General features: G+C 49.3%; 2 protein-coding genes across 2 annotated transcripts; both read right to left on the bottom strand.

The window, feature by feature from the left end:
- Window positions 1–1,365: 1,365 nt before the first annotated feature.
- On the bottom strand, window positions 1,366–4,699 carry LOC117007758. The gene is made up of 7 exons (XM_033081088.1): window positions 4,688–4,699; window positions 4,439–4,591; window positions 4,109–4,219; window positions 3,467–3,605; window positions 2,965–3,053; window positions 2,332–2,484; window positions 1,366–1,497 (listed from the first exon to the last, which is right to left on the bottom strand). The coding sequence occupies exons 1-7, from the start codon at window positions 4,697–4,699 to the stop codon at window positions 1,366–1,368; spliced, it is 789 nt and encodes a 262-aa protein (XP_032936979.1).
- An 844-nt stretch (window positions 4,700–5,543) lies between these two features.
- On the bottom strand, window positions 5,544–19,179 carry LOC117007757. The gene is made up of 25 exons (XM_033081087.1): window positions 19,168–19,179; window positions 18,506–18,559; window positions 17,932–18,072; window positions 17,601–17,711; window positions 16,464–16,602; window positions 15,598–15,686; window positions 14,967–15,119; window positions 14,637–14,747; window positions 13,995–14,133; window positions 13,493–13,581; window positions 12,862–13,014; window positions 12,531–12,641; window positions 11,890–12,028; window positions 11,388–11,476; window positions 10,757–10,909; window positions 10,427–10,537; window positions 9,785–9,923; window positions 9,283–9,371; window positions 8,652–8,804; window positions 8,322–8,432; window positions 7,680–7,818; window positions 7,178–7,266; window positions 6,546–6,698; window positions 6,215–6,325; window positions 5,544–5,711 (listed from the first exon to the last, which is right to left on the bottom strand). The coding sequence occupies exons 1-25, from the start codon at window positions 19,177–19,179 to the stop codon at window positions 5,544–5,546; spliced, it is 2,946 nt and encodes a 981-aa protein (XP_032936978.1).
- Window positions 19,180–19,890: the final 711 nt, after the last annotated feature.

Here is a 19,890-nt window from a genome sequence, read left to right as displayed (position 1 = left end):
GCCCTGTAAAAAAAAGTTATTGACTGCTCGCACTTCATTCTTCATGCCTTGGGATGGGAGGAAACCCTTTGTTAAACCAGGAATGAGTACCCAAGAGTTCCAGCCTGAAATTGTGCACTCAACACGGTCAGAAAAAGGAAACAAACACCATCCCCGGGCCAGCTCGACCAGGAGCCAGTCTCCTTGGATACTTTTGGAAAGAGCCGCGTCCCTGCCACTCACCGTGTTGTAGTTCCAGATGGTTTTAAAGGACCCGCTGATGGTGTTTTGCTCAATGATTGCCACGTGCCATTGCCTGTTGATGGTCACGATTTGGGACTGGCCACCAATGATGACTTGCGTGCCGTTGTGGAGGCCACCAGGAGTCTGAGGAAACTGAAAAGCCAAGGGAAAGAAGACGTTTCACCTTTGAAGGATCCCAGAGATGTCCCCAGCGCTTCTGAAAAATCCCAGCTACAATGGAAGAATTGCTGCTCCCGCCATGGCCTCCCCAGGAAGCGCCTGCGCTTCCGTCATCCTCTTGCAAAGGACCCAGGATCAAGGCTGTGGTGTTGGGCAAATGCCGTAAGAAATCTTTTTAAGCATTCGGTGAACGATTGCAGCATCTGACAGCTGTCATCTGGTGCCTTTAGACGCTGATACGTGCAAGAGCACTGGCCACAGTTAATCCACGATAACGTCCCGGACGGAAACCGCTGCTGACCCAACTGCTGTGTTTCAGCATCTGCACCCTCAAGCAGGAAGCTCTCAAAAGAGGAGATGCCAGGCAAGAAGGGCATCAGGGCTGGCTTTGGGCAGCAGCTCTGAAGGCCCCCTATCTGGTTCAAGAAAGGTAAGGGCTAAGGTTTTCTCACCTGTCCATTGCCATTGCCAGTGCAGTACTGCAGATCCACGACTCTCAGGACATCGAGGGTAATGCATGATCCCAGATTCACTTGGAGTCCTTGGAAAGCAAGGAAGGAAGAAAGAAAACCCCATGAGCTAATGCCTAAGACCTTGGCTGCCATTCAAATCCTCGGGCAGCTCTGACCTGACGGACAGCCGCGCTTAGTACGACCCTTTTCCTTGACCGGGCATTGCCGGGGAGCTCAGTGTGAGCTGAAACACTCGGGGCCCAAACTGAAGCCTCCCTAAGCTTCCCAGGAAAGAGCTTGTAAGGGTTTGAATCGGGTCATTTGTTGCAGCTGAGACACCATCCTGCTCCAGTGCGGATCTGCTAAGACGTTGACCCCTTTGTGCTACTGCTGAAGCTCTCGGTGTGTGTGTGAGTCAAGGTGGAAGAGCAGCCATTGTGCATTGCCCGTTCCAGCAGGGAAACAAATGCCAGGTCACTTAGAATTCCTTTGCTTGCACTCACCGTGAACTTCAGTAAGCCATGTAGGTGGTGAGTCCACTGCACATGGAGAAGACATCTGATCCGTAAGAGCTGAGGTTGTTGACCAATCCATTGGCGACAAAGGTGATCTTCTTGTGTGGTCTTCCAAAACCGATCTGGTTCTAAACAACAAAAAGCAGCATTCAGCAAGATCAGTGCTGCAATCTGGTTCCTGCTAGGCATATTCCCTTTGGGGAAAGGCTGTGGAAGAGGGAGACGCTGTCTTGCGCCCCAAAGGAGAAGGGAGTCTGGCCAAGAACAGCTGCAGTGCAAAGTTCTGAGCTGACCAAGGCACTTTGGGACTGAATCGTGGGCATATGACGTTGAGATCTTGGCAGGCCAAGAGAATCCAGCCCCTTGAAGGGCTCCTCAGAAACAGGGTTTGCCCAGCAAGATTCCGAGCTCAACAACATCAGAGAAAGAGAAGAGGAGGAAGGCAGTGGTGCAGCCCCTTTCTTCTTTCAGCAAAGCTTCCTTATGGGAAAATTCTCTAACCCCACTAGTGTTGAGAGAAAGAAATCCCTGCCACTTGTGGCAACCTCATCCTGCCAAGAAGGAAAAAGCGCATGAAGAAATGTCCAGTGAACTCCTAGCTGAGAAACCCGCTACTCCTTTGGGATCTTACCCTGCTCTCTTGTGCCAGGCGGGCCAGATTATTGAAGCTGGGCTATCTCACTTTTGTTCATGATGGAAATGTAGCAGGTGTTCTGTTGCGTGACTTTGGTTGCAATGACGCCCTGTAAAAAAAGTTATTGACTGCTCGCACTTCATTCTTCCATGCCTTGGGATGGGAGGAAACCCTTTGTTAAACCAGGAATGAGTACCCAAGAGTTCCAGCCTGAAATTGTGCACTCAACACAGTCAGAAAAAGGAAACAAACACCATCCCCGGGCCAGCTCGACCAGGAGCCAGTCTCCTTGGATACTTTTGGAAAGAGCCGCGTCCCTGCCACTCACTGTGTTGTAGTTCCAGATGGTTTTAAAGGACCCGCTGATGGTGTTTTGCTCAATGATTGCCACGTGCCATTGCCTGTTGATGGTCACGATTTGGGACTGGCCACCAATGATGACTTGCGTGCCGTTGTGGAGGCCACCAGGAGTCTGAGGAAACTGAAAAGCCAAGGGAAAGAAGACGTTTCACCTTTGAAGGATCCCAGAGATGTCCCCAGCGCTTCTGAAAAATCCCAGCTACAATGGAAGAATTGCTGCTCCCGCCATGGCCTCCCCAGGAAGCGCCTGCGCTTCCGTCATCCTCTTGCAAAGGACCCAGGATCAAGGCTTGTGGTGTTGGGCAAATGCCGTAAGAAATATTTTTAAGCATTCGGTGAACGATTGCAGCATCTGACAGCTGTCATCTGGTGCCTTTAGACGCTGATACGTGCAAGAGCACTGGCCACAGTTAATCCATGATAACGTCCCGGACGGAAACCGCTGCTGACCCAATGCTGTGTTTCAGCATCTGCACCCTCAAGCAGGAAGCTCTCAAAAGAGGAGATGCCAGGCAAGAAGGGCATCAGGGCTGGCTTTGGGCAGCAGCTCTGAAGGCCCCCTATCTAGGTTCAAGAAAGGTAAGGGCTAAGGTTTTCTAACCTGTCCATTGCCATTGCCAGTGCAGTACTGCAGATCCACGACTCTCAGGACATCGAGGGTAATGCATGATCCCAGATTCACTTGGAGTCCTTGGAAAGCAAGGAAGGAAGAAAGAAAACCCCATGAGCTAATGCCTAAGACCTTGGCTGCCATTCAAATCCTCGGGCAGCTCTGACCTGACGGACAGTCGTGCTTAGTACGACCCTTTTCCTTGACCGGGCATTGCCGGGGAGCTCAGTGTGAGCTGAAACACTCGGGGCCCAAACTGAAGCCTCCCTAAGCTTCCCAGGAAAGAGCTGTAAGGGTTTGAATCGGGTCATTTGTTGCAGCTGGGACACCATCCTGCTCCAGTGCGGATCTGCTAAGACGTTGACCCCTTTGTGCTACTGCTGAAGCTCTCGGTGTGTGTGTGAGTCAAGGTGGAAGAGCAGCCATTGTGCATTGCCCGTTCCAGCAGGGAAACAAATGCCAGGTCACTTAGAATTCCTTTGCTTGCACTCACCGTGAACTTCGTAAGCCATGTAGGTGGTGAGTCCACTGCACATGGAGAAGACATCTGATCCGTAAGAGCTGAGGTTGTTGACCAATCCATTGGCGACAAAGGTGATCTTCTTGTGTGGTCTTCCAAAACCGATCTGGTTCTAAACAACAAAAAGCAGCATTCAGCAAGATCAGTGCTGCAATCTGGTTCCTGCTAGGCATATTCCCTTTGGGGAAAGGCTGTGGAAGAGGGAGACGCTCTCTTGCGCCCCAAAGGATAAGGGAGTCTGGCCAAGAACAGCTGCAGTGCAAAGTTCTGAGCTGACCAAGGCACTTTGGGACTGAATCGTGGGCATATGACGTTGAGATCTTGGCAGGCCAAGAGAATCCAGCCCCTTGAAGGGCTCCTCAGAAACAGGGTTTGCCCAGCAAGATTCCGAGCTCAACAACATCAGAGAAAGAGAAGAGGAGGAAGGCAGTGGTGCAGCCCCTTTCTTCTTTCAGCAAAGCTTCCTTATGGGAAAATTCTCTAACCCCACTAGTGTTGAGAGAAAGAAATCCCTGCCACTTGTGGCAACCTCATCCTGCCAAGAAGGAAAAAGCGCATGAAGAAATGTCCAGTGAACTCCTAGCTGAGAAACCCGCTACTCCTTTGGGATCTTACCCTGCTCTCTTGTGCCAGGCGGGCCAGATTATTGAAGCTGGGCATCTCACTTTTGTTCATGATGGAAATGTAGCAGGTGTTCTGTTGCGTGACTTTGGTTGCAATGACGCCCTGTAAAAAAAGTTATTGACTGCTCGCACTTCATTCTTTCATGCCTTGGGATTGGAGGAAACCCTTTGTTAAACCAGGAATGAGTACCCAAGTGTTCCAGCCTGAAATTGTGCACTCAACACGGTCAGAAAAAGGAAACAAACACCATCCCCGGGCCAGCTCGACCAGGAGCCAGTCTCCTTGGATACTTTTGGAAAGAGCCGCGTCCCTGCCACTCACCGTGTTGTAGTTCCAGATGGTTTTAAAGGACCCGCTGATGGTGTTTTGCTCAATGATTGCCACGTGCCATTGCCTGTTGATGGTCACGATTTGGGACTGGCCACCAATGATGACTTGCGTGCCGTTGTGGAGGCCACCAGGAGTCTGAGGAAACTGAAAAGCCAAGGGAAAGAAGACGTTTCACCTTTGAAGGATCCCAGAGATGTCCCCAGCGCTTCTGAAAAATCCCAGCTACAATGGAAGAATTGCTGCTCCCGCCATGGCCTCCCCAGGAAGCGCCTGCGCTTCCGTCATCCTCTTGCAAAGGACCCAGGATCAAGGCTGTGGTGTTGGGCAAATGCCGTAAGAAATCTTTTTAAGCATTCGGTGAACGATTGCAGCATCTGACAGCTGTCATCTAGTGCCTTTAGACGCTGATACGTGCAAGAGCACTGGCCACAGTTAATCCACGATAAAGTCCCGGACAGAAACCGCTGCTGACCCAATGCTGTGTTTCAGCATCTGCACCCTCAAGCAGGAAGCTCTCAAAAGAGGAGATGCCAGGCAAGAAGGGCATCAGGGCTGGCTTTGGGCAGCAGCTCTGAAGGCCCCCTATCTGGTTCAAGAAAGGTAAGGGCTAAGGTTTTCTCACCTGTCCATTGCCACTTGCCAGTGCAGTACTGCAGATCCACGACTCTCAGGACATCGAGGGTAATGCATGATCCCAGATTCACTTGGAGTCCTTGGAAAGCAAGGAAGGAAGAAAGAAAACCCCATGAGCTAATGCCTAAGACCTTGGCTGCCATTCAAATCCTTGGGCAGCTCTGACCTGACGGACAGTCGTGCTTAGTACGACCCTTTTCCTTGACCGGGCATTGCCGGGGAGCTCAGTGTGAGCTGAAACACTCGGGGCCCAAACTGAAGCCTCCCTAAGCTTCCCAGGAAAGAGCTGTAAGGGTTTGAATCGGGTCATTTGTTGCAGCTGGGACACCATCCTGCTCCAGTGCGGATCTGCTAAGACGTTGACCCCTTTGTGCTACTGCTGAAGCTCTCGGTGTGTGTGTGAGTCAAGGTGGAAGAGCAGCCATTGTGCATTGCCCGTTCCAGCAGGGAAACAAATGCCAGGTCACTTAGAATTCCTTTGCTTGCACTCACCGTGAACTTCATAAGCCATGTAGGTGGTGAGTCCACTGCACATGGAGAAGACATCTGATCCATAAGAGCTGAGGTTGTTGACCAATCCATTGGCGACAAAGGTGATCTTCTTGTGTGGTCTTCCAAAACCGATCTGGTTCTAAACAACAAAAAGCAGCATTCAGCAAGATCAGTGCTGCAATCTGGTTCCTGCTAGGCATATTCCCTTTGGGGAAAGGCTGTGGAAGAGGGAGACGCTGTCTTGCGCCCCAAAGGAGAAGGGAGTCTGGCCAAGAACAGCTGCAGTGCAAAGTTCTGAGCTGACCAAGGCACTTTGGGACTGAATCGTGGGCATATGACGTTGAGATCTTGGCAGGCCAAGAGAATCCAGCCCCTTGAAGGGCTCCTCAGAAACAGGGTTTGCCCAGCAAGATTCCGAGCTCAACAACATCAGAGAAAGAGAAGAGGAGGAAGGCAGTGGTGCAGCCCCTTTCTTCTTTCAGCAAAGCTTCCTTATGGGAAAATTCTCTAACCCCACTAGTGTTGAGAGAAAGAAATCCCTGCCACTTGTGGCAACCTCATCCTGCCAAGAAGGAAAAAGCGCATGAAAAAATGTCCAGTGAACTCCTAGCTGAGAAACCCGCTACTCCTTTGGGATCTTACCCTGCTCTCTTGTGCCAGGCGGGCCAGATTATTGAAGCTGGGTATCTCACTTTTGTTCATGATGGAAATGTAGCAGGTGTTCTGTTGCGTGACTTTGGTTGCAATGACGCCCTGTAAAAAAAAGTTATTGACTGCTCGCACTTCATTCTTTCATGCCTTGGGATGGGAGGAAACCCTTTGTTAAACCAGGAATGAGTACCCAAGAGTTCCAGCCTGAAATTGTGCACTCAACACGGTCAGAAAAAGGAAACAAACACCATCCCCGGGCCAGCTCGACCAGGAGCCAGTCTCCTTGGATACTTTTGGAAAGAGCCGCGTCCCTGCCACTCACCGTGTTGTAGTTCCAGATGGTTTTAAAGGACCCGCTGATGGTGTTTTGCTCAATGATTGCCACGTGCCATTGCCTGTTGATGGTCACGATTTGGGACTGGCCACCAATGATGACTTGCGTGCCGTTGTGGAGGCCACCAGGAGTCTGAGGAAACTGAAAAGCCAAGGGAAAGAAGACGTTTCACCTTTGAAGGATCCCAGAGATGTCCCCAGCGCTTCTGAAAAATCCCAGCTACAATGGAAGAATTGCTGCTCCCGCCATGGCCTCCCCAGGAAGCGCCTGCGCTTCCGTCATCCTCTTGCAAAGGACCCAGGATCAAGGCTGTGGTGTTGGGCAAATGCCGTAAGAAATCTTTTTAAGCATTCGGTGAACGATTGCAGCATCTGACAGCTGTCATCTGGTGCCTTTAGACGCTGATACGTGCAAGAGCACTGGCCACAGTTAATCCACGATAAAGTCCCGGACTGGAAACCGCTGCTGACCCAATGCTGTGTTTCAGCATCTGCACCCTCAAGCAGGAAGCTCTCAAAAGAGGAGATGCCAGGCAAGAAGGGCATCAGGGCTGGCTTTGGGCAGCAGCTCTGAAGGCCCCCTATCTGGTTCAAGAAAGGTAAGGGCTAAGGTTTTCTCACCTGTCCATTGCCATTGCCAGTGCAGTACTGCAGATCCACGACTCTCAGGACATCGAGGGTAATGCATGATCCCAGATTCACTTGGAGTCCTTGGAAAGCAAGGAAGGAAGAAAGAAAACCCCATGAGCTAATGCCTAAGACCTTGGCTGCCATTCAAATCCTCGGGCAGCTCTGACCTGACGGACAGCCGCGCTTAGTACGACCCTTTTCCTTGACCGGGCATTGCCGGGGAGCTCAGTGTGAGCTGAAACACTCGGGGCCCAAACTGAAGCCTCCCTAAGCTTCCCAGGAAAGAGTTGTAAGGGTTTGAATCGGGTCATTTGTTGCAGCTGAGACACCATCCTGCTCCAGTGCGGATCTGCTAAGACGTTGACCCCTTTGTGCTACTGCTGAAGCTCTCGGTGTGTGTGTGAGTCAAGGTGGAAGAGCAGCCATTGTGCATTGCCCGTTCCAGCAGGGAAACAAATGCCAGGTCACTTAGAATTCCTTTGCTTGCACTCACCGTGAACTTCGTAAGCCATGTAGGTGGTGAGTCCACTGCACATGGAGAAGACATCTGATCCGTAAGAGCTGAGGTTGTTGACCAATCCATTGGCGACAAAGGTGATCTTCTTGTGTGGTCTTCCAAAACCGATCTGGTTCTAAACAACAAAAAGCAGCATTCAGCAAGATCAGTGCTGCAATCTGGTTCCTGCTAGGCATATTCCCTTTGGGGAAAGGCTGTGGAAGAGGGAGACGCTGTCTTGCGCCCCAAAGGAGAAGGGAGTCTGGCCAAGAACAGCTGCAGTGCAAAGTTCTGAGCTGACCAAGGCACTTTGGGACTGAATCGTGGGCATATGACGTTGAGATCTTGGCAGGCCAAGAGAATCCAGCCCCTTGAAGGGCTCCTCAGAAACAGGGTTTGCCCAGCAAGATTCCGAGCTCAACAACATCAGAGAAAGAGAAGAGGAGGAAGGCAGTGGTGCAGCCCCTTTCTTCTTTCAGCAAAGCTTCCTTATGGGAAAATTCTCTAACCCCACTAGTGTTGAGAGAAAGAAATCCCTGCCACTTGTGGCAACCTCATCCTGCCAAGAAGGAAAAAGCGCATGAAGAAATGTCCAGTGAACTCCTAGCTGAGAAACCCGCTACTCCTTTGGGATCTTACCCTGCTCTCTTGTGCCAGGCGGGCCAGATTATTGAAGCTGGGCATCTCACTTTTGTTCATGATGGAAATGTAGCAGGTGTTCTGTTGCGTGACTTTGGTTGCAATGACGCCCTGTAAAAAAAGTTATTGACTGCTCGCACTTCATTCTTTCATGCCTTGGGATTGGAGGAAACCCTTTGTTAAACCAGGAATGAGTACCCAAGAGTTCCAGCCTGAAATTGTGCACTCAACACGGTCAGAAAAAGGAAACAAACACCATCCCCGGGCCAGCTCGACCAGGAGCCAGTCTCCTTGGATACTTTTGGAAAGAGCCGCGTCCCTGCCACTCACCGTGTTGTAGTTCCAGATGGTTTTAAAGGACCCGCTGATGGTGTTTTGCTCAATGATTGCCACGTGCCATTGCCTGTTGATGGTCACGATTTGGGACTGGCCACCAATGATGACTTGCGTGCCGTTGTGGAGGCCACCAGGAGTCTGAGGAAACTGAAAAGCCAAGGGAAAGAAGACGTTTCACCTTTGAAGGATCCCAGAGATGTCCCCAGCGCTTCTGAAAAATCCCAGCTACAATGGAAGAATTGCTGCTCCCGCCATGGCCTCCCCAGGAAGCGCCTGCGCTTCCGTCATCCTCTTGCAAAGGACCCAGGATCAAGGCTGTGGTGTTGGGCAAATGCCGTAAGAAATATTTTTAAGCATTCGGTGAACGATTGCAGCATCTGACAGCTGTCATCTGGTGCCTTTTGACGCTGATACGTGCAAGAGCACTGGCCACAGTTAATCCATGATAAAGTCCCGGACGGAAACCGCTGCTGACCCAATGCTGTGTTTCAGCATCTGCACCCTCAAGCAGGAAGCTCTCACAAGAGGAGATGCCAGGCAAGAAGGGCATCAGGGCTGGCTTTGGGCAGCAGCTCTGAAGGCCCCCTATCTAGTTCAAGAAAGGTAAGGGCTAAGGTTTTCTAACCTGTCCATTGCCATTGCCAGTGCAGTACTGCAGATCCACGACTCTCAGGACATCGAGGGTAATGCATGATCCCAGATTCACTTGGAGTCCTTGGAAAGCAAGGAAGGAAGAAAGAAAACCCCATGAGCTAATGCCTAAGACCTTGGCTGCCATTCAAATCCTTGGGCAGCTCTGACCTGACGGACAGTCGTGCTTAGTACGACCCTTTTCCTTGACCGGGCATTGCCGGGGAGCTCAGTGTGAGCTGAAACACTCGGGGCCCAAACTGTAGCCTCCCTAAGCTTCCCAGGAAAGAGCTGTAAGGGTTTGAATCGGGTCATTTGTTGCAGCTGGGACACCATCCTGCTCCAGTGCGGATCTGCTAAGACGTTGACCCCTTTGTGCTACTGCTGAAGCTCTCGGTGTGTGTGTGAGTCAAGGTGGAAGAGCAGCCATTGTGCATTGCCCGTTCCAGCAGGGAAACAAATGCCAGGTCACTTAGAATTCCTTTGCTTGCACTCACCGTGAACTTCGTAAGCCATGTAGGTGGTGAGTCCACTGCACATGGAGAAGACATCTGATCCGTAAGAGCTGAGGTTGTTGACCAATCCATTGGCGACAAAGGTGATCTTCTTGTGTGGTCTTCCAAAACCGATCTGGTTCTAAACAACAAAAAGCAGCATTCAGCAAGATCAGTGCTGCAATCTGGTTCCTGCTAGGCATATTCCCTTTGGGGAAAGGCTGTGGAAGAGGGAGACGCTCTCTTGCGCCCCAAAGGATAAGGGAGTCTGGCCAAGAACAGCTGCAGTGCAAAGTTCTGAGCTGACCAAGGCACTTTGGGACTGAATCGTGGGCATATGACGTTGAGATCTTGGCAGGCCAAGAGAATCCAGCCCCTTGAAGGGCTCCTCAGAAACAGGGTTTGCCCAGCAAGATTCCGAGCTCAACAACATCAGAGAAAGAGAAGAGGAGGAAGGCAGTGGTGCAGCCCCTTTCTTCTTTCAGCAAAGCTTCCTTATGGGAAAATTCTCTAACCCCACTAGTGTTGAGAGAAAGAAATCCCTGCCACTTGTGGCAACCTCATCCTGCCAAGAAGGAAAAAGCGCATGAAGAAATGTCCAGTGAACTCCTAGCTGAGAAACCCGCTACTCCTTTGGGATCTTACCCTGCTCTCTTGTGCCAGGCGGGCCAGATTATTGAAGCTGGGCATCTCACTTTTGTTCATGATGGAAATGTAGCAGGTGTTCTGTTGCGTGACTTTGGTTGCAATGACGCCCTGTAAAAAAAGTTATTGACTGCTCGCACTTCATTCTTTCATGCCTTGGGATTGGAGGAAACCCTTTGTTAAACCAGGAATGAGTACCCAAGTGTTCCAGCCTGAAATTGTGCACTCAACACGGTCAGAAAAAGGAAACAAACACCATCCCCGGGCCAGCTCGACCAGGAGCCAGTCTCCTTGGATACTTTTGGAAAGAGCCGCGTCCCTGCCACTCACCGTGTTGTAGTTCCAGATGGTTTTAAAGGACCCGCTGATGGTGTTTTGCTCAATGATTGCCACGTGCCATTGCCTGTTGATGGTCACGATTTGGGACTGGCCACCAATGATGACTTGCGTGCCGTTGTGGAGGCCACCAGGAGTCTGAGGAAACTGAAAAGCCAAGGGAAAGAAGACGTTTCACCTTTGAAGGATCCCAGAGATGTCCCCAGCGCTTCTGAAAAATCCCAGCTACAATGGAAGAATTGCTGCTCCCGCCATGGCCTCCCCAGGAAGCGCCTGCGCTTCCGTCATCCTCTTGCAAAGGACCCAGGATCAAGGCTGTGGTGTTGGGCAAATGCCGTAAGAAATCTTTTTAAGCATTCGGTGAACGATTGCAGCATCTGACAGCTGTCATCTAGTGCCTTTAGACGCTGATACGTGCAAGAGCACTGGCCACAGTTAATCCACGATAAAGTCCCGGACAGAAACCGCTGCTGACCCAATGCTGTGTTTCAGCATCTGCACCCTCAAGCAGGAAGCTCTCAAAAGAGGAGATGCCAGGCAAGAAGGGCATCAGGGCTGGCTTTGGGCAGCAGCTCTGAAGGCCCCCTATCTGGTTCAAGAAAGGTAAGGGCTAAGGTTTTCTCACCTGTCCATTGCCACTGCCAGTGCAGTACTGCAGATCCACGACTCTCAGGACATCGAGGGTAATGCATGATCCCAGATTCACTTGGAGTCCTTGGAAAGCAAGGAAGGAAGAAAGAAAACCCCATGAGCTAATGCCTAAGACCTTGGCTGCCATTCAAATCCTTGGGCAGCTCTGACCTGACGGACAGTCGTGCTTAGTACGACCCTTTTCCTTGACCGGGCATTGCCGGGGAGCTCAGTGTGAGCTGAAACACTCGGGGCCCAAACTGAAGCCTCCCTAAGCTTCCCAGGAAAGAGCTGTAAGGGTTTGAATCGGGTCATTTGTTGCAGCTGGGACACCATCCTGCTCCAGTGCGGATCTGCTAAGACGTTGACCCCTTTGTGCTACTGCTGAAGCTCTCGGTGTGTGTGTGAGTCAAGGTGGAAGAGCAGCCATTGTGCATTGCCCGTTCCAGCAGGGAAACAAATGCCAGGTCACTTAGAATTCCTTTGCTTGCACTCACCGTGAACTTCATAAGCCATGTAGGTGGTGAGTCCACTGCACATGGAGAAGACATCTGATCCGTAAGAGCTGAGGTTGTTGACCAATCCATTGGCGACAAAGGTGATCTTCTTGTGTGGTCTTCCAAAACCGATCTGGTTCTAAACAACAAAAAGCAGCATTCAGCAAGATCAGTGCTGCAATCTGGTTCCTGCTAGGCATATTCCCTTTGGGGAAAGGCTGTGGAAGAGGGAGACGCTGTCTTGCGCCCCAAAGGAGAAGGGAGTCTGGCCAAGAACAGCTGCAGTGCAAAGTTCTGAGCTGACCAAGGCACTTTGGGACTGAATCGTGGGCATATGACGTTGAGATCTTGGCAGGCCAAGAGAATCCAGCCCCTTGAAGGGCTCCTCAGAAACAGGGTTTGCCCAGCAAGATTCCGAGCTCAACAACATCAGAGAAAGAGAAGAGGAGGAAGGCAGTGGTGCAGCCCCTTTCTTCTTTCAGCAAAGCTTCCTTATGGAAAATTCTCTAACCCCACTAGTGTTGAGAGAAAGAAATCCCTGCCACTTGTGGCAACCTCATCCTGCCAAGAAGGAAAAAGCGCATGAAAAAATGTCCAGTGAACTCCTAGCTGAGAAACCCGCTACTCCTTTGGGATCTTACCCTGCTCTCTTGTGCCAGGCGGGCCAGATTATTGAAGCTGGGTATCTCACTTTTGTTCATGATGGAAATGTAGCAGGTGTTCTGTTGCGTGACTTTGGTTGCAATGACGCCCTGTAAAAAAAAGTTATTGACTGCTCGCACTTCATTCTTTCATGCCTTGGGATGGGAGGAAACCCTTTGTTAAACCAGGAATGAGTACCCAAGAGTTCCAGCCTGAAATTGTGCACTCAACACGGTCAGAAAAAGGAAACAAACACCATCCCCGGGCCAACTCGACCAGGAGCAAGTCTCCTTGGATACTTTTGGAAAGAGCCGCGTCCCTGCCACTCACCGTGTTGTAGTTCCAGATGGTTTTAAAGGACCCGCTGATGGTGTTTTGCTCAATGATTGCCACGTGCCATTGCCTGTTGATGGTCACGATTTGGGACTGGCCACCAATGATGACTTGCGTGCCGTTGTGGAGGCCACCAGGAGTCTGAGGAAACTGAAAAGCCAAGGGAAAGAAGACGTTTCACCTTTGAAGGATCCCAGAGATGTCCCCAGCGCTTCTGAAAAATCCCAGCTACAATGGAAGAATTGCTGCTCCCGCCATGGCCTCCCCAGGAAGCGCCTGCGCTTCCGTCATCCTCTTGCAAAGGACCCAGGATCAAGGCTGTGGTGTTGGGCAAATGCCGTAAGAAATCTTTTTAAGCATTCGGTGAACGATTGCAGCATCTGACAGCTGTCATCTGGTGCCTTTAGACGCTGATACGTGCAAGAGCACTGGCCACAGTTAATCCACGATAAAGTCCCGGACGGAAACCGCTGCTGACCCAATGCTGTGTTTCAGCATCTGCACCCTCAAGCAGGAAGCTCTCAAAAGAGGAGATGCCAGGCAAGAAGGGCATCAGGGCTGGCTTTGGGCAGCAGCTCTGAAGGCCCCCTATCTGGTTCAAGAAAGGTAAGGGCTAAGGTTTTCTCACCTGTCCATTGCCATTGCCAGTGCAGTACTGCAGATCCACGACTCTCAGGACATCGAGGGTAATGCATGATCCCAGATTCACTTGGAGTCCTTGGAAAGCAAGGAAGGAAGAAAGAAAACCCCATGAGCTAATGCCTAAGACCTTGGCTGCCATTCAAATCCTCGGGCAGCTCTGACCTGACGGACAGCCGCGCTTAGTACGACCCTTTTCCTTGACCGGGCATTGCCGGGGAGCTCAGTGTGAGCTGAAACACTCGGGGCCCAAACTGAAGCCTCCCTAAGCTTCCCAGGAAAGAGTTGTAAGGGTTTGAATCGGGTCATTTGTTGCAGCTGAGACACCATCCTGCTCCAGTGCGGATCTGCTAAGACGTTGACCCCTTTGTGCTACTGCTGAAGCTCTCGGTGTGTGTGTGAGTCAAGGTGGAAGAGCAGCCATTGTGCATTGCCCGTTCCAGCAGGGAAACAAATGCCAGGTCACTTAGAATTCCTTTGCTTGCACTCACCGTGAACTTCATAAGCCATGTAGGTGGTGAGTCCACTGCACATGGAGAAGACATCTGATCCGTAAGAGCTGAGGTTGTTGACCAATCCATTGGCGACAAAGGTGATCTTCTTGTGTGGTCTTCCAAAACCGATCTGGTTCTAAACAACAAAAAGCAGCATTCAGCAAGATCAGTGCTGCAATCTGGTTCCTGCTAGGCATATTCCCTTTGGGGAAAGGCTGTGGAAGAGGGAGACGCTGTCTTGCGCCCCAAAGGAGAAGGGAGTCTGGCCAAGAACAGCTGCAGTGCAAAGTTCTGAGCTGACCAAGGCACTTTGGGACTGAATCGTGGGCATATGACGTTGAGATCTTGGCAGGCCAAGAGAATCCAGCCCCTTGAAGGGCTCCTCAGAAACAGGGTTTGCCCAGCAAGATTCCGAGCTCAACAACATCAGAGAAAGAGAAGAGGAGGAAGGCAGTGGTGCAGCCCCTTTCTTCTTTCAGCAAAGCTTCCTTATGAGAAAATTCTCTAACCCCACTAGTGTTGAGAGAAAGAAATCCCTGCCACTTCTGGCAACCTCATCCTGCCAAGAAGGAAAAAGCGCATGAAGAAATGTCCAGTGAACTCCTAGCTGAGAAACCCGCTACTCCTTTGGGATCTTACCCTGCTCTCTTGTGCCAGGCGGGCCAGATTATTGAAGCTGGGCATCTCACTTTTGTTCATGATGGAAATGTAGCAGGTGTTCTGTTGCGTGACTTTGGTTGCAATGACGCCCTGTAAAAAAAGTTATTGACTGCTCGCACTTCATTCTTTCATGCCTTGGGATGGGAGGAAACCCTTTGTTAAACCAGGAATGAGTACCCAAGAGTTCCAGCCTGAAATTGTGCACTCAACACGGTCAGAAAAAGGAAACAAACACCATCCCCGGGCCAGCTCGACCAGGAGCCAGTCTCCTTGGATACTTTTGGAAAGAGCCGCGTCCCTGCCACTCACCGTGTTGTAGTTCCAGATGGTTTTAAAGGACCCGCTGATGGTGTTTTGCTCAATGATTGCCACGTGCCATTGCCTGTTGATGGTCACGATTTGGGACTGGCCACCAATGATGACTTGCGTGCCGTTGTGGAGGCCACCAGGAGTCTGAGGAAACTGAAAAGCCAAGGGAAAGAAGACGTTTCACCTTTGAAGGATCCCAGAGATGTCCCCAGCGCTTCTGAAAAATCCCAGCTACAATGGAAGAATTGCTGCTCCCGCCATGGCCTCCCCAGGAAGCGCCTGCGCTTCCGTCATCCTCTTGCAAAGGACCCAGGATCAAGGCTGTGGTGTTGGGCAAATGCCGTAAGAAATATTTTTAAGCATTCGGTGAACGATTGCAGCATCTGACAGCTGTCATCTGGTGCCTTTAGACGCTGATACGTGCAAGAGCACTGGCCACAGTTAATCCATGATAAAGTCCCGGACGGAAACCGCTGCTGACCCAATGCTGTGTTTCAGCATCTGCACCCTCAAGCAGGAAGCTCTCAAAAGAGGAGATGCCAGGCAAGAAGGGCATCAGGGCTGGCTTTGGGCAGCAGCTCTGAAGGCCCCCTATCTAGTTCAAGAAAGGTAAGGGCTAAGGTTTTCTCACCTGTCCATTGCCATTGCCAGTGCAGTACTGCAGATCCACGACTCTCATGACATCGAGCGTAATGCATGATCCCACATTTACTTGGGTATCTTGTAACCCTGGAAAATAACAGACAATACCTCATGAGCCCTTTCCCATGACCTTGACTGGCTTGGTATTTGCGTTGCTTCAGGTTCTTTAAAATTGCTGCACTTGGAATGTTTGAGCTGTACACAGACAGATTTTCTTGGAGTCCGTGAAGAGCAGGAGCTCAGTTTCTCAGCGAGCAATGCCGTGAAAGATGTGCTGTTTAAAATCCTTTGGGATTTTTCTTGCAGAAATCAGGGCTCCATTGTACCAGATTCTGTGATTCCCAATGGCTGGTCATTACACGGTGAGGCTGCTGGCAATTCATGGGCTCAGTCACATGGCCTGTGAAATTCTGAAAGAATGCTCCCAAGTGTAGGTCATGAAAGCCCTGGGGAATTGAGTTGTTCCCCATGAAAATAACCTTGAAGAATCATACACTCTTGGCTTCATTTTTTGAAGCACAGAGGTTCGATGGCTGCCTGGGTCAAGTTCAGCAGTACGCTCTGACCTTAAGGGCTGCGATTATTAAAACAACCCTTCGTTTTGACTGGACATTATTGGGACACTCAGTTGTGGCCTTCCTGGAGATGAGCTGTTAGGGTCTGTTTTAGATCATTTATGGGAGCTGTGACCCCAGCCTGATCTGCAGAGGTGCCTAAGCCTTTGTGCAACTGCTGAAAGAAACTCTTGTTGTCTATGGGTGCTAAGGTGGAAGAGCAGCAATTGTGCCTTAGTCATGCCCCAGGAGAGAAAAAGGCCAGGTCAGTAACACTGACAATTCCCATGCTTGCACTCACTGTGAACTTCGTAGGCCAAGTAGGTGGTGAGTCCACTGCACATGGCGGTGATTTCAATGCCGTAAGAGCTGAGGTTGTTGACCAATCCATTGGTGACAAAGGTGATCTTCTTGTGTGGTCTTCCAAGTCCAAGCAGGTTCTAAACATGAAAAGCCAGCATGTAGCAAGCTGAGTGTCAGAAGGTGGTTCCAGCTTGGGCTATTCCTAGCTCTGAAATGATGACTCGGGGCTGGGTGTTTGAGTCCGACCTGCCTTTAGGGATGCCTTTTAATCCCCAGGGAGCCTATGGGAGCACTGGCAAGCTTTGTAGGCAGCAACAAAGGCAGATGGTTCTAAGGGAATCAAGGTGGAGGGAGCCCGAGGGGAAGTGACAGCACAAGGAAAGCACTGAGGAGATGAGGAGTGTGGCCACTCTGTGGAGCCAGAGCTCCTTCCAAAGCATTTGCTCAGTCCCTGCCCTGGCCCCTCAGAGGCTCTCAGGCTGAAAGGCCAGTAGGAGAAATTTCTTCCTGATTTCTGCCTGCCCTACAAGTCATCCTGGTGTTTACAGTGTGGTTGTTTTACAGACTGACTTCTCAGGTTTCAAGGGAAGCCAGTGTTAAGTAAAGTTAATATGCTGAATGGTGAGATAATTTTTATAATATCTATGCCAGTGTGCATGACTGAACTAAAGAAACATGGCGCATAATTTTCTTTCTAATGATTGGAAGCTTACTTAAACATTTTTTCCTGCAGTAGTTGTTTTTCTTGAATTAAGTCTTCTGAAGAAAAATTATTTTTTAGACTCAGAATGAGAAATTGTGAAACATACTTAACAAAAAAATTGGAATATTAGATACTAAGATAGGAAAAAATGATTCAATTTTATAAGAATTTAAATCAATATAAAAGTAATCTCTCTAATCTGGAACTTGGACTCAATATGATGAACTTGCACTAAAGGTATCCATATGAGGATATTGTAGTTTTTTAATGTTTACAAATGATGTAACTGAAAAATATTACTAAAAATATCACCACTAAAATGTCTTTTTTTTCCCCATTGGTTAAGAACTTTGGAAAATAGCAGTATCTCAGCCAAAAATGATTATCAACTACAGTAAAACATTTGTAGCTACCTCTGATTTCGAATCTTACCCCGTTCTGTGACGCCAGTTGGGCCATATTTTCAAAGCTGGGCATATCATTTCTGTTCATGGTGGAAATATAGCAAGTTCTTTCTGGCATCACTTTCGTTGCAATGATACCCTGTAAGAAAAAGTTATTGACCACTTGCAATTCGGTTTTTCTACCCTTGGGGATTGGAGAAAACCCTTTGTTAAAACAGGAATGAATGCCAAGAGTTGTTACCCCAAATCATGGGCTCCAGACAGTCAGAATAAGGAAACAGTCCCCGCCCCTGGGCCAGTTCTACCAGCAGCCATTCTCCTCATACACTCTGTGAACAATCCCTCTCCCTGCCACTCACCGTTTTGTAGTTCCAGATGGTTTTCCATGAGAGGTGATCGCTCCTTTGTTCAATTACCACCACAAGTGTTTGACTGCTGAGAGTCATATTTTGGAAAACACCACCACCAGAGATCTGGCAGTTGTTATCCGTCTGCTGAGACTGAAAAGCCTAGGGAAAGAAGATGTTTAGTCTTTGAAGGGAGGTCCTGATGTCCCCACAGTTTTAGAAAAATTGGTGCTGCATTGGAAGTGCTGCTCTCTGGTAAGTGCCATCATGATCCATGATTGGTCACTAGTGATGGGAACCTTGGTCTTTACTCCAAGGATGGCTAGCTGGTTTTTAATTTTTGCTGAGATTCAATTAAAAATGAGACATTTTTCGATTTTCAAACTAGCCAGTGATCTCCCAAAATTTTTACAAAAATCTCTGCTAGACTTGAATAAGTTCTACACCATAGAGAGTGCCAGAGTTTCATCTGTGAGAGAAGATTTCAGTCTGTTTCCTCTGAAGGAGTAGTGAAAGAAAAAGATCTCATGAAGCGGGGAACATAGAAAGAGCAGCCATTCATGTGGAAAATGGTCACTGTACTCACATGATCAGCATGGCCTGGAGTCAGGATAAGTCCAAGAAGGACTGCAGTCAAGATCTGAAATGAAAATTAAATACAAAAGTGTGACTGCAGCTCTGGCTGACAAATCTGGTCATGAGAATCCTCCTTCCCTTTTCCTAATCTGATGTTTAAGGGTCCTCCTTGGATCCTTTTTTGCTTTCAGCCTCCTGGGATTGCATCAGTGCCCCAAAAGGGAGGCAGCCTTGCTTTACCGCAGGGTGCTGCAAAGGACACACATTTCACACTTGCTCCTTCAAGAGCTGAATCTCAAGTTGTTTCTCAGACCTGTGCAGGCTCACACAGGTGTTTTACAAGAATAAGGAGAAAGCTTTCCCATTTCTTCTGCTCTGGCATTACAGGGAAGGGCTTGGTCACCAGTGCAGTGCTCCAGTTGAGCAAAAGCGATGACAATAATGAACATGGATTAGGCTTCCTATATTCTGAAAATGTACAGCCAAGCCATGAAAAAATCCTTACCTCCTCAGCTCCTCTGGGGAGCAGGGCTGAGCTGCTCATTCTGGAGCAGCAAAATGTCCCCAGAGAAAGCCTTAGAGTTCCAGAGAGGCAGAAACCCTTGTGAGGGATAAAGGAATGGGTTTGAGTCAAAGTTTCAGTGTATAAGGAAGAAAAGCATGCATACTCACAGGGAGATTCATCCTGACTGCAGAGCTGATGCTCCTGCAGGTAGAAAGAACAGTGTGAACCCTCCGCCTTTTATATGTTTTCAGAATTAGGTGTGGAAGTGCTGAGTGTTGCAATAAAATTATTTTGTCATTTATATCCCTGCTGCATTTCTCTGAAAATTATTTCCTGCTGTAACTGCTTGATAAATATGGGATTGTATTTCTGCAAATTTTGACGTAATAATTATCAGATAAGGCTCCATTTCTAGTAAAAAATTAAATATGCTTTTTGGTAACTTTCTAACATGTACTAATTACTTCTGAAACTTCACGTCAAACTTACGATCAGAGATAGCCTTGACTTTAAGCACACAAAAAAAGCTGCTTTCAATTAGTCTGAATAAAGAAAAGGCTTTGCACCTTCCAAAATGCACTTTATGTTCTTTGTAACCATAGCACCCACCAAAATACATGCCCCAAGTATAACATGGCCACTGTTGTTTTACAGGAACCACAGAATCACAGTGGACCCACAAGGATCATGAAGTCCATCTCCTAGACCTGCACAAGAACAATCCCCAGGAGTCCCACCCTGTACCTTAGAGCATGGTCCAAATACTCCTTGAGCTCCATCAGGCTTGGTCCTGTGACCACTTTTCTGGGGAGCCTGTTCCAGCCCCCAACCACCCACGGGTTAGGAACCTTTTTCTAATATCCAACTTAAACCTCCCCTGACACAACTTC

This window comes from Catharus ustulatus, chromosome 27 (assembly GCF_009819885.2).
Source record: "Catharus ustulatus isolate bCatUst1 chromosome 27, bCatUst1.pri.v2, whole genome shotgun sequence".
Classification (NCBI taxonomy): domain Eukaryota; kingdom Metazoa; phylum Chordata; class Aves; order Passeriformes; family Turdidae; genus Catharus; species Catharus ustulatus.
Note: the sequence above shows the minus strand (reverse complement) of the source record. Positions and strands in the feature narration are given on the sequence as shown.

Bases quoted from the DNA above. Each gene is read 5' to 3' on its own strand.
- LOC117007758 (XM_033081088.1), bottom strand. The intron at 4,220-4,438 runs GTGAGTGGCAGG...CTTTTTTTACAG, and splicing joins CCATCTGGAACTACAACACG to GGCGTCATTGCAACCAAAGT. The intron at 3,054-3,466 runs GTGAGTGCAAGC...TTGCTTTCCAAG, and splicing joins CATGGCTTACGAAGTTCACG to GACTCCAAGTGAATCTGGGA.
- LOC117007757 (XM_033081087.1), bottom strand. The intron at 17,712-17,931 runs GTGAGTGGCAGG...TTTTTCTTACAG, and splicing joins CCATCTGGAACTACAAAACG to GGTATCATTGCAACGAAAGT. The intron at 9,924-10,426 runs GTAAGATCCCAA...TTTGTTGTTTAG, and splicing joins GCCTGGCACAAGAGAGCAGG to AACCAGATCGGTTTTGGAAG.